This window comes from Chionomys nivalis, chromosome 14 (assembly GCF_950005125.1).
Source record: "Chionomys nivalis chromosome 14, mChiNiv1.1, whole genome shotgun sequence".
NCBI classification, from domain to species: domain Eukaryota; kingdom Metazoa; phylum Chordata; class Mammalia; order Rodentia; family Cricetidae; genus Chionomys; species Chionomys nivalis.
This window is the reverse complement of record NC_080099.1, coordinates 11,203,027-11,215,768: the sequence shown is the minus strand read 5'-3', so window position 1 is coordinate 11,215,768 and position 12,742 is coordinate 11,203,027. Positions and strand designations below refer to the sequence as shown.

General features: G+C 51.6%; 1 protein-coding gene across 2 annotated transcripts in view; it reads left to right on the top strand.

The window, feature by feature from the left end:
- Window positions 1-7,404, top strand: part of Zbtb7c (zinc finger and BTB domain containing 7C) — a 233,942-nt gene extending 226,538 nt beyond the window's left edge. For both annotated transcript variants that reach the window (XM_057788858.1, XM_057788857.1), the window contains one exon: window positions 5,518-7,404. In XM_057788858.1, the coding sequence (XP_057644841.1) occupies window positions 5,518-6,169 (652 nt within the window). In that variant the 3' untranslated portion in view covers window positions 6,170-7,404. The remainder of the gene's footprint in view (window positions 1-5,517) is intronic.
- Window positions 7,405-12,742: the final 5,338 nt, after the last annotated feature.

Genomic DNA, 12,742 nt, shown 5'->3' with positions numbered 1-12,742 from the left:
TTTTTTTTGTTTTTTTTTTTTTTTTTTTTTTTGTCAAATACGGTGTTAGGATAAAACCCCAGACATAAAAACAGGTCAGAGCAGGGCTATGCTGGGAAGAAGAACCCAGGAGCTAGGCAGGGCCCATGACAGGTAGGCCCGGCGCTCCATAGGAGCAGCAGCAAAGCGTAGTGAAGTGGTTTCTGTGTGCTTGGTGCCAGGGTTTCCCAGACACCACCCCTGGCTAGCTGGCTGCTCCTAGGTGCAGCTGGACAGTCCCAGAGGTGGGACTGGAATGCCAGGGCTTCTGCGACAGTGAAGTCTACACATAGGAGGCTGCAGAGGCCCGCAATAGACCCTTTCCATCCGCCTGACTTGACGGGCCTCTTATCAGGTTCCTTCCTATTTCTCCACATTGCCAGAGGATAGATTGAGATATGAAATCATCACACTATAAGCCTGTCGTCTTTCAGGAACATCATCCCATTCAGCAAATGTGTGCTATGTACTGTTTTGTGCCATGACTTTGTAGTCAAAACCAATAGACAGTGGGGGGGGGGGGGGATATGGAATCACAACTATGCCCGGCTAGGTTTCAAAGGCTACTTTTTTGTATGGCCTGTTGCCACCATCAGTGTCCCTGTGTAAGGCAGATCTTCTCAGCTAGAGGCCACAGTGGAATAGTTCTGATGAGTGGCCCTCGCGTCATTTCAGTGTGACTGGTGTGATAAAGCCTGTTGCTGCCCGTCGTACAGCCATAGTTTACCGAACGAGGTCCTTTTCCACTGTCAATGTGGGTTTCAAAGGACTTGTCTTAACAGACCCATTTATTCTAACAGTGTTTCTTGGAATTTTATTCCTTTGGGTTTTCACAGGGAGCATAAAGCCTTGGCTTCCATAGATGGAGTGAACTTTTGAGTCCTGCACCGTGTCACCCTATTAAATGTGCCTCTTTCAGGAGAAAACAAGGCGAACCGTAGAAAGTAACAGGGGCCGCTGTCATGGGCGGCAGGAAACTCTATATTTGAAATAGCGAGGAAGGGCTTGAGAAATGTGTTCAGGCGATTGTGGCTTTGCTGAAATAGTGTGGCAGGGAATCTGGTGACTGCTCTGAGGGACAACACTGAGGGTTTCCAAGCTACTTCAGGGAAGGAAACCACAGCAGAATCTGTCTTGGATTCTTCCAAGGAGTTTGGAGGGACACTCTCCCCCTGGTTGTGTGTGCTTCCTCTTGGCCGATGGCCACAGCAGCCCTGAGATCCGGATGTTATCTCCCTGGGCAGCTGGAATCCAAACTCCCAGCTCCAACTCCCCCTGGCTGTCCCTGATATGTCCCAGCACACTGAAATCCTGTTGAGTTACGCTGTCCCAACGCCACTCCTCTCTTCCCCTGAATTCATTGGGCTCCACAGGGCCAGCTGGCCTAACACCTGGGTAAGGCTTAGCTAAAGCGTGGAGCAACAGAGAGATAAGCCAGAGTTCACACAAAGCTAAGCTCAAGTGGATCCCTCCACCTTGAGCAGGGTCTTTGTTCCTGCCTGAGAGTCCGGCCCCCAGGGGAAGATGTCAAAGCCTGTGAGCTGTTGGTTCCCAGTCCTACTATGTTCTTCTGCCCTAGCTTCCTGTGCCTGTCCCTGGGCAGAATGACCAAGGGAACAACCCTCCCTTCAGGGAGCGCAGGGTTCCCCACTTTGAACTACTAGGATCCCAAGTCCTCTTCTTCCTTCCTTGCTGCCTCTCCCTCTGATCTCTTACAAGACAGCCTTCTGGGGGGGGAGGGGGGGGTAGAGTCTCTGCAGGTTCTAGGCCAGACTACAGGCCCTGCCTTTCCTAGCAAAAACGTTAGACTTGTTCAGTCCCTGCAAACAGACTTACAGCCCTCCAGACACAAGCGCAATCTCCAGGGGAGAGTCCTGGGTTCAGGCAACAATGCTGGTTTTTTTTTTTTTTTTTTTATAGAAGAGTGAAATTCCAGAATGTTCCCTCCCAACAAATTCCTGGAGGCCACTTTGTGTGGCCTCTGTGTGTTCAGTCCTCCTATCCCTCCAGGTCAGCTCAGCCCTAGAGTTTCTGGTTATCAGGCTCCAACTCTGCCTGCCCTGGAGTTACTCCTCCTCCTATGCAAGATGACAGCCATCTGGGCTGGAGGCCTGTCTGTCTGTAGCAAGTACATTCCAGCCCCCATCTCACCTCCCCTCTCTTTGTTCCCACTCCCCTGACCCTTCTGAACAAGATCAGACAGGCTTTGGGAGCTGCTCTCCAAGGTCAGGGGCAGGAACTGCAGAGGAGATGTTGCTGGAATCCAGACTCCCATCGGGGACTTTCTCACATGGACTGAGACTCCCAGTCACATTCTTCAGAACCACCAGCCCTTTGCTTGCTGCCCTCCTCAGAGCTACCCTGAAAGAATCCTTTCCTGCCCACCCAAAAGCCATCCATCCAATGCCCTGGCCTTGACCTGCGATCCTCTCTGTAGCCAGTTCCCCTACAGCCTTTCTGTGAAGATTTGCTTCGGGGCTGAGGTCCCTGACCCTCAATCATTACACCTTCCCCTCCTCCCCATGCAGAGGTCCTTCAACAGGGTGGCTGCCCCCAGACCTGGAATTCCCAGAGTTCCTGCAAGCTAAGCCACCCCTTAGCTTCCTCCTCATAGCTAAATTCCTGGGTTGACAAGGCCTTGTCCCTCTTCTCAGTACCTGGCAGAACTTGGGCCTTCTGGCTTACCTCAGTCTTCCCATGACGTAAGAAGGGCCTGCCCTTCTCCATGATACTAGGCTCTGTTATTTAGATGCCACTTTCTAGAATGCCCACACGTCATGGGAACATCGCTCCCTTTGATTCCTGTAGCATTGCCCAAGGTGGAGTTTTCCAAGCAAAATCCTTGCCACCCCCCAAGTCCTATCTGCTGCCTTCATTTTATGGATCTCCAAGAGGAAGGACTTCCCATGCCCTGCTATTACCTAGTCCTCCTTGTGAGCACCCCATTCCAGCTGGTCCCACTCATTGTCCCTCCCTTAGATACCAGAGTCTGGAGGCAAAAGGGGAAGACTTCAGGGCTCTGGAGAGGGGACCCCTCAGATAAGCCCTGAAATAGAGGGGAGATAAGGAGAGGTCTGCTGACTAGGTGGGTGTCACCTGACCTTACCCTACAGCTAACCTTTGAGCAATATGTTTCCCCAATGGTAATCATTGCTACCAGGTCCTGGGCTTCGAGACGGCCTCAAGTCCCCTCCTTTCCCTTCCCATTGCATACTTGGTTGCAGGCCATGAGACCCTGCCTGTGCCTCACCCAGCTCTTGGCCTGGAACTCCTAGAGAACAGGGCTATCCTGTGCTCCTCTTCAGTCCTTCAGGCTGCCCAAAGCTCCTCATTCAGATACCTCAACATGGCAGCCAGCAAGAGATGGAGACAGATCCCATGGAGGGACAAGGGACAAGCCAATCCAGGCAAAGATTAGGCAGCACTGGCTCCCCAAGAACTATGATGCCACCGGTTTCTGCAGACTCCCTCACCAGTAGTCCCAACTTTGAACAACTGCAGGGTCAGCCAAATGCTGATCCACTTCTCCCAGGCATCAGCAAGGCCTGGCCCAGGCTTTTCTCCCCTTTCTTTATAGTGAAACCCTCCTAGCATGGGGAGACGCTTCTGTGTGCACACTTGGAGGGAGTCCCTTGATGGGAAACAGTACGTCCATGCCACCACTGAACAGGTGTCCTCCCTTGCCAGCAAATGCAGGGCCTTGCAGGGCCACAGACATGCAGGTGTGAGTCTCAATCTCCCACAGCGGGACACATGCAGCCAGGTGTGAGACCACCAACCAGAAGAGCAGCTAACTCTTGTCTGGTTCGGGGCTTGGGTTTAGATTTGTTCTTTTTTTCCTCCGGTGCTGAGAATTGAACCCAGGACCTTGGACATACGAGGCCTTGTCTCTCTCTTTGTCCCTCAGGGGACATACCTTGAAAGGGGGTGTTCAGGTCACAAGTGTCCCGGGTCTTGGTAATGACTCTCATGCTTGCTCAGGAGAGATCCACTAGCCAAGGGCTCCCTGGGTCCCCTTCATACTGAACACTCAGCCACTTAGGTGGCAGATACCACTGGGCATATGCTGCTGGTGGCTGGGAAGTCACAGCAGGTAACTGTGCAGGCCAGGGTTGTTGGAGGTTGTAGAAAGGAGGAAAGTCTGGCTTGAAGACACTCGGAGCACCACACCCCTTTCTTCCCTGCCTCCCATGCTAGTCCCACTTCCCACCTCTGAGGATCTCAGCCCCAGGGAGCACAGAGGGAGGGCTGGCTCTGCACGTGTGGCGTACACACACACACACACACACACACACACACACACACACACACACACACACACACACACACACACACACACACACACACACACGACAGCGCCCACAGCAACTATCTTTTTCCTTCTTGCACCCACCCGGGGCAAGCAGTTTTCTAAATGCGATCCCATGCGACCTCTAGTGGCCAGAAGAAACCCTGCCGTCCAGGGTTAAAGCTGGACATTTTTAGGGAGGGCTCCTTGGACTCCCACATCTGCTCTGACCTCAAAGCCCAACCTGGAATTAGCGCAGAGGCACCACCCAAGCCCCACCTGCAAGAGGTGGTGGAGATGGCGCACAGTGCTCCTGGCCTCCAGCCACTTGGGGAGAACTGGAGCGTGAGCCAGGGAGGACATGCTACAGCCCGCCCCACTCTGCGCCCCCACCAGTCAGGCCAAAATGCTCCCTCTACTGGTGTCCTGGGTGCTCAGACCTTAGACAACAAAATTGGAAGCTCGGCTTTCATTTCAGGACCCCCAAGAGGGCCTTGAACTCCCGCCCCCTCAAGCACACCCTGAATTTGACCCTAGCTTCAGCCTTGCCTAGGGAGTTTACCTAACTCACCTCAGGTCACCCAGCAAGTGAATGGCGAGCCTGCAGCTGGAGCCCCACCCGGTCCCATGCCTTGCCTCTGAATAACGCTTCTAACCCCAGAGCTCTACCCCAGATCAGGCTACATTGTTACTGCACCTGGTTCTTTGAGAAACCCTGAACCCTCTGCAAAGAGCAGAGCCTGGGGCTTAGGTGAGAAACCACACCGAGGTGCTCTCAGCCAGGTGTGCTAGGCTTCTGGCGTCTCCAGAAGACTGCGGAGGACAAGGGCTGGTGTGGACCTGGGGGCAGAGGTTCAAGAGCATCCTGCTTCAAGAGGCCCTTCACCATGAAAGGACTGAGACCAGAATGCTGACCTCTCTCTCCAGCAAGACTCTTCCAGGATGTGAGGCGGGCCCCTAAAAATCAATGGGAGATTCTCACTTAGAACCCGTGCAAAGGGAGTGGCGGGATGTCTTTCAGGAGACGACTCTGTCCTTTAATCCAGAGGTGAGGCAGATACTCGGGCAGAAGTTGGAGGTCGATCTTAGGACGAGCCCCGCTCCTGGATTGGCAGCATGGATACAGGAAGCCCGTTCCAAAGTAGGAAACAACGTGAAGAGTGGGCACCTGCATCCCACTCATGGACTAAATCCTGGCTTCTGTGTTGCAGGCAGGACAAGCTGAAGATCCACATGCGCAAACACACGGGGGAACGGCCCTACCTGTGCATTCACTGCAACGCCAAGTTCGTGCACAACTACGACCTCAAGAATCACATGCGCATCCACACGGGTGTGAGGCCCTACCAGTGCGAATTCTGCTACAAGAGCTTCACGCGTTCCGACCACCTGCACCGCCACATCAAGCGACAGAGTTGCCGCATGGCACGGCCCCGGCGCGGCCGTAAGCCCGCCGCCTGGAGGGCCGCCAGCCTGCTCTTCGGGCCAGGTGGTCCCACGCCCGACAAGGCCGCCTTCGTGATGCCACCCACGCTGGGCGACGTAGGGGGCCACCTGGGTGGCGCAGCGGTGTGCCTCCCGGGCCCCAGCCCTGCCAAGCACTTCCTAACGTCACCCAAGGGCACCCTGAGCCTGCAGGAGCTGGAGCAGCAGTTTGAGGAGACGCAGATGAAGCTGTTCGGACGTGCGCAGCTCGAGGCCGAGAGGAACGCAGGTGGTCTCCTGGCCCTGGCACTGGCGGAGAACGTGGCCGCTACACGGCCCTACTTCCCACTGCCCGACCCCTGGGCCACAGGCCTGGCCAGCCTGCCTGGGCTCACTGGTCTCAACCACGTGGCCTCCATGTCTGAAGCCAATAACTAGGCTGGTCCTGGTCCACCCCAGTCCCAGACCCTGTCTCAAGTTCCTCTAAGGCCTGCCCTTCCCCATCCAGGGGATCTGAACTTTCTAGTTTGCAAACACAAAGGGAAAATAAGAAAATACATTTTAGCTATGTTGCTCTTTGCCTGATCTGTGAGAGCAGCGCCTCCCTTTTGCTGGAGTCAGAGCTGGACATCTCTTTCCTAAGGGTTGGGAGCCCCTACCTCTCCCTGGCCGACTCTGATTCACATAGAAACTCACAGGGTGTCTTGTCTCAGAAGTCTCCTCGCTGGTGCTGGGAGCATTTTGCTGCGGTTTGGGGCTGTGAGGAGGGAGCTCTCTGCCAGAAGGCAAGCCAGGGGGATCCAACATGAGGACTGTGCCCTGGCCAGGCACCTTGGTTGAGCCATACTGCCCTATGGGGGAGTCCCTCCCACCCCTGCTTTCATCCCAGTCAGGTTTCAGCTTAGAGGTCCCGGATCCAATTGAGCAATGCTTTCCAGCCACGGGGAAAGACCATCGCACTGGGCAAAAAAGCCTCCTGCAGCTAGAAGCTGACATGGAGTAAGCCCATTTCAAATTGGCTTGTCCTGTGACCATGGGCAAGTCAACCCTCTGTGCCTCAGAGTCACCCTGCTGTGAAAGGGGGTGGTCACATTCCCCTCCCTCTCCTCCATATGTATTCACACCTGTTCCTAGAAACAATGTCCCCAGGCAGGTAGACATTTAGCACCCCGGGAGTCACCGGGAGACAGTCTGTCTTACAGGACTTGGTTCCACCGCTCCACGTGGAAATCAGCATTTCAGGTGAGACCTGGCAAAACTAGACAGGGATGACACAGAAAGAGAGGTTCATGGCTTTCAATACCCAGAGGCAACTCCAGGAACCCCAAATTCTGTCCCACTTAGTGGCAGGCCACAGTCATATCTGGATACCCCTGGGCAGAGCATTTGCCCACCCCCACATGCCCTCTGGAGTTCAGTCTCCTTGAGTTAACACTCGAGGGATGGGGCCAGCTCCTAACAGCCATCACCTGCCTGCCTCCCCCATTCCTGCAAGTGTCGTGGCACCTAGCCATCCAGGGCTCATCTGTTTGGTTCATTCGGGGGATGGGGGGATGTCTCCAGGCCTGGAGTTTGCTGGTGACACCCTTCTACTGTGCTTGAGTTGCTGATCCCCTTCTATATTTGACCAAAGGGAATCCTTTGGGTTGTGGTGCCCTCTGGGTAGCAAGTCACAGTCGTAGCTAGACAATTTTGCTGGCCCATACCAAGAAGGTATGGCATTGGTTTCTTGAGATCCCAGAGAGGAGAATCCGCCTGTTTGGAAGGCTTGGGCCTGGAGTTCCAGAGCCCTGTGCTGTGGGTACATGAGACTCAGTTCTTCCTGTATTGATTGCCTTGGCTTTATCCTGTACAAACACAAACAAAAAGGCCAGAGAAGACAGAAGACTCTGTCCCTCTGGAAGCTCCCAAGAGAGACCGTGGACTGCCGGCGCCACCAGACCACAGTCCATCGGGTGGATTTCCCTCAGATACCTCATCCTCGTCAGTCACCTGCTGGGGCTGCTGCCTCTCAGATCCCTGTCGCAGCTCAGACTTGTTTCTGGACCCATCTGTCAATATGCACTCTCAGTCCCAACAGCCGAGGGACAGCAGCTGAACCGGACTCAAGCAGCAGAGGAACCCAGGGGAAGGCAGTGCTGTCAAGCTCTGGTTTTTATTTTGTAAAGGTAACGACTTCTTATAAATTCCCTTTTTCAGATGCCCGCTTCAGTTCCTTTTGTCGTTTGTCCGTTTGTCTTCTGGGCTGCAGCTTGGAGTTGTACATTGTAAAATATCCAAAGATGTGGAGTACTGTATCATGGAGCACTTGAAACAAATGGGCTGTGGGGGAGGGGCGGCTGTGTTCTGTTTTAATTTTTTTTTATTATTTTTATTTTTATGTTTCTGACGTCCCCGTCTGTCTGTGGGAGAACTTTGGAATTTTTTCTATTTATGACTCTTTTTATGTAACGCCTCTATGTGTAACGACACACAACAGTTTGCCTTAGTGATTCAAGGGACAATCTTCCATGACTTTGGTCGCACGCCGCATCCTGCCCAGAAATGCTCAGCTAATTTTCTGGCCTATTTATTAAATAATATTAACTGATCTTGACTGAATGCTATTGAGAGCGGTACTTCTGTGAGATGTGACTACCCGAAGGTCACAGGACTGTCTACAGAAGTTCCTTGCTTACAGTTTAGACCACAGGGCAGGACAACTTGAATGTCAAAGACACCTTTACAAAACACAAACCTTAGACTCTTTTTTTGAAAAAAAAAATGTTCTTTTTTTTTTTATGTGTATGAGTTTTGCCTACACGTAGGTCTGTGTACCATGTGCATGCCTGGTACCCACGGAAGCCAGAAGAGGGCACTAGATCCCCTGTAACTAGAGTTAAAGATGGTTGTGAGCTGCCGTGTGGCTGAAGCTAAAGAACTAACCTGACGTCCTTCCTGCAGGGGTAGAGAGCTTCTGAAGTCCCCTGGCGGTCACAATTTACACCTCTACACTCTGTTACATGTAGGCATTTATCTTAGCCACAAATAATGTCCACACTATTTGCCAGGCAAATGGCTTACTTCACAGAATCGGCTAGTGACATCAAAAGGTTCTTGGCTACCCTGCACCATTGAGAGGTCAGTTCACAGCTGAGGGCCAGAGCATAGACTATGTGTTTCCAGGGATTCGCCATTCTGGGATTGCTCTGCCCTCTTCATGGAGTCATTGTTTACTAAGGGGTGTACATCATGATGGAGCCGGAGCAGGAATTAGGGCCCAGTGGATGCCTTCCTCCTGGAAGTAAAATCTTCTAGCCTGACCATGTGGGAATTCCACGGTGCCTCTCCAGGCTCAGCTGCCCCTTCAGGCCCGATAGCACCAAGAGAGCTAGTGTGCTGGCCGCCAAGGGCCTTCAGGGACAGAAGGAAGCAGGGTGAGTCCTCTGAGGACAAGCCAAGGAGCATGCACCGTCAGCTGGAGGAGAAAATGTAGAGAAAGTACCAGAACAGGCCCTGGGGCTGCACTGGATGGAGGAACGGTTTCTCGAGAGCTTGGCCAGCCTGAGCCAATACGAAAGAGTCTAGGTGTCCAAACAGAAGTTAGCTTCCTGAATCTGGAGTTATCCCGAGAGGAATGAGGCTACTTGTGAGGAGTGGGCTCTGAACCTGGCACCATGCCTGACAGGGATGCTGGGGTGGAGAATCAGCAGGGGGAGGAAGCTCCAACTTCCCTTCGGCCCCTTCCATCTAGGTGGTGAGCCATGGTAGCACACAGAAGGACAGCTGCCACAGAGTGGTACCCTGCAAAAGAAACCTGCCTTGGTCCAGGTTTGCTGGGGCATCACTCTACTCTGATGGTACCCTACAAGTTGGGGCTGGTGAAAGTGAGTTACAAGGTCATTGGGCCCACACGCTATCACCTTGGTTGGTCACCTGTCCCCAGGACTTTCTCCATCCTCTCCCTTCCCTCTTGAACACTTCCCTCCCGGTGGCCCTCCCAGATCTCTGCAGAGCAGAGAGGGGCACACTAGGGACCAAGTGCTTCCGGGGTGACATTTGCTCTGGGGGTCTAGTAGAGAGTTGGGACTTTGTGGAGAACACAGGAGCTGAGCCTGAGGCCTTGGCCAGGAGCTTGGCTGGGACTCTAGCGAGGGTAAGCAGCAGTTGCCTGTTGAGCAGGGGAAACAGGAATATCCTGAGACGGTTCTGCAGTGAAGTTTGGTGATCAGTGATACCCCCTCTCTCAGCCCCCGTGCTCTCCTCCCCTTTATTCCAGGCCCCTAAGACTGAGCAACTGAGGCTGCTCATAAGCGGTGGCAGCTACAAGCTTAATAAAGCAGTTTATTTCAGGAGGCGCCGCCGTGGCTCTCGAGCTCCCCCTGCCGTCCACTGCCGGCACTGCTCCTGCCATACGCCAAGAAAACTAAGGGAGTTTCTTCTGGTCCTTCTAGGGTTCAGGGGTACTGAAGACCAGCCAACAACTGAGTTCCCCAAACATCAGTCTTGTCAGTGCTGAGTGGTTTCAAAACATGTCACGGTCCCATGCTCACAAGAGACCTAAGGCTCAGTTGACCCATGGTCGGCGACAAGGCTTCATGGTGAACTTTGACACAGACAAGAGCAGTCCTGGCTTACCCACTCCCTGATCACTGAGCCCTCTCTGTGGAAGTCAGAGGCCAGAATAAGCAAGGCTACCGGAAATGATCTTCTAATTAGACGAAGCTCACTCCTGTTTGTCTCCTGGCTCCTCAGCCCTCTGCAGGTCTCGACAAATGTTCGCCACAGCCCTAGCCGCCTCATTCAACACTGTCTCAGCTGTTAACTCTGGGTAGCAAGGCCTCACTGTTCCTCAGATGTGGCTGAGGAGGCCATCCTGTCATACCAGGCCCTTCCCTCTAAGGTGACGAAGTCTGAGAAGCCTTCACATTCAACTACTTCAACTCTCTTCAAAGCCACATTTCCTATATCAGTTGGCCCTGCAGACCTGAGTGTTTTAATTTAAATGCTATTTATTTTCCATTTCCACACCGGTCCCCTAGAAGTCATGCCCTAAAATGGAAAAGTGTAGTCTTATTTCCCAGTGCCTGGGCTGTTGTGAGCAGGTAAGCACCTGAAAGACGGGGGATACTATAAGTCCAGGTGCAGCCTTTGTCCTCCAGACATCAGGTCGCCTTGCAAATAGTCAGGTGAAACGTGTGTTCCAGGCAGCAGGCATGATATAAGGAGGTAAGGAACAGTGAGAGAATCCAGTCACTTGGAAAGTGAAGGAAACAAAAGTCATTTTTTACTTCTGTCTGCCAAGTACCTGGGAACACCCAGGAAAGGTAAGAGTCCTGTTTTTTAGCATCTGCGTTGCCTAGGAGCCTTCAGAGAGCACAGGGAATCTATCTCCGCCTGCTCCCAGCTTCTGACCCATTCATATCTCTTAACTGAACCAGACACCTCAAACCGAAAGGACTTAAAAAAGCTAGAAAAAAATATGTTTTAAAAATTTGTTTAAACCATCAGAAAGTAATTGAAGTAGAAAGAATTTGTGGAGCATAATTCAAAACGAAGGCAGGCAAAGAACTGTAAGCAATTTGTGAACACACTAGGAAACAGCTCAGAGCCTCCCACCAGCTCAGAGGCAGGGAGCACATGACTGGAGTTTAGACAGCAGAAGTCGAATCAGTGGCTGTGTTAGAGGAAGTCAATTTGTCTCACGTTGTAAACCTTAAAAGTACACAGTTAATCTGTTTTTAAAATAATAAAAAGGAAAATAGAAAAGAAACACATAGGATACAAGTTTGGAAATGACTAGAAACTAGACTTTAGAAAAATCATGATTAATATATTCTTGGAATTAAATGAGATAGAGAATTTGGGCAGAAACTTAGAAGAATTAAAGAAAGGTTCAACCTGCAACTACAATATAAGAAATTAAGGTTTCAGTGAATGGCCTTAGCAGCAGGTCACAGTCAGCTAAAAGGAGATTAATGAACAGGAAAACACAGAGAAGAAAATGTGTGGCTAAAAGGCGGATTCTGAGGAACAGAAGGCATACACAAGATCAGAAGAGACAGAAGGTATGTGCTAAGGAGCTGGGGAGAGGGCTCAAAGGTTAAGAGCACTCAACCGACTGGCAGAGGACCCAGGTCTGGTCTAGCACCTACCTGGCAACTGCCTGAAACTTCAATTTTGTGGGCGCCCTTTTCTGGCCTCCGAAGGTTCCTGCATGCACGTGGTATATATAAACTTACGCAAACACACACAAATAAACAGATAAATACATGATGTTTAAAGAATATGCTGAAAAATTTTACCATGTACGAGCCGGGCAGTGGTGGCACACGCCTTTAATCCCAGCACTCGGGAGGCAGAGGCAGGCGGATCTCTGTGAGTTCGAGGACAGCCTGGTCTACAAGAGCTAGTTCCAGGACAGGAACCAAAAGCTACACAGAAACCCTGTCTCGAAAAACCAAAAAAAAAAAAAAAAAATTTAGCATGTACGTACCTTATACCTTCACACAAGAGGAGGAAAGGAAGAAGTGAGAAGTGACCACGGAGAGGCACTCAGAACTAGATAAGGACCTGAGAAACCCTGAGCAGCCCAGGAGCGATGAGAACACACATCCGTCACTAGGTGCACATGTACTGCAGACAACCACAGGGCAAGTCTCTGAAACACCCAGAGGGAAAAGAAAGCAACAGTAATACGGACAACAGACTCTGCTGTCAAGTAGGGATTAAGTAGTTTTAGGTAGCAAGAATTCAGTAGCCAGCCACCTAATGCCTTCATAACTCTGTAAAAAAAAAATAGCAGCCAGCTCAGGTTTGGGGATATTTTTGTTTGCATTTTTGTTTTTAAGAAAGGACCTCACTATATAGCATAGACCTGGTGTCTTAGTTAGGGTTTTTATTGCTGCAATGAAACACTATGACCAAAAAGTAAGTTGGGAAGAAAAGGTTTATTCTGCTTGGACTACTATATTGCCGTTCATCACCAAAGGAAGTCAGAACAGGAACTCAAACAGGGCTGGATCCTGGAGG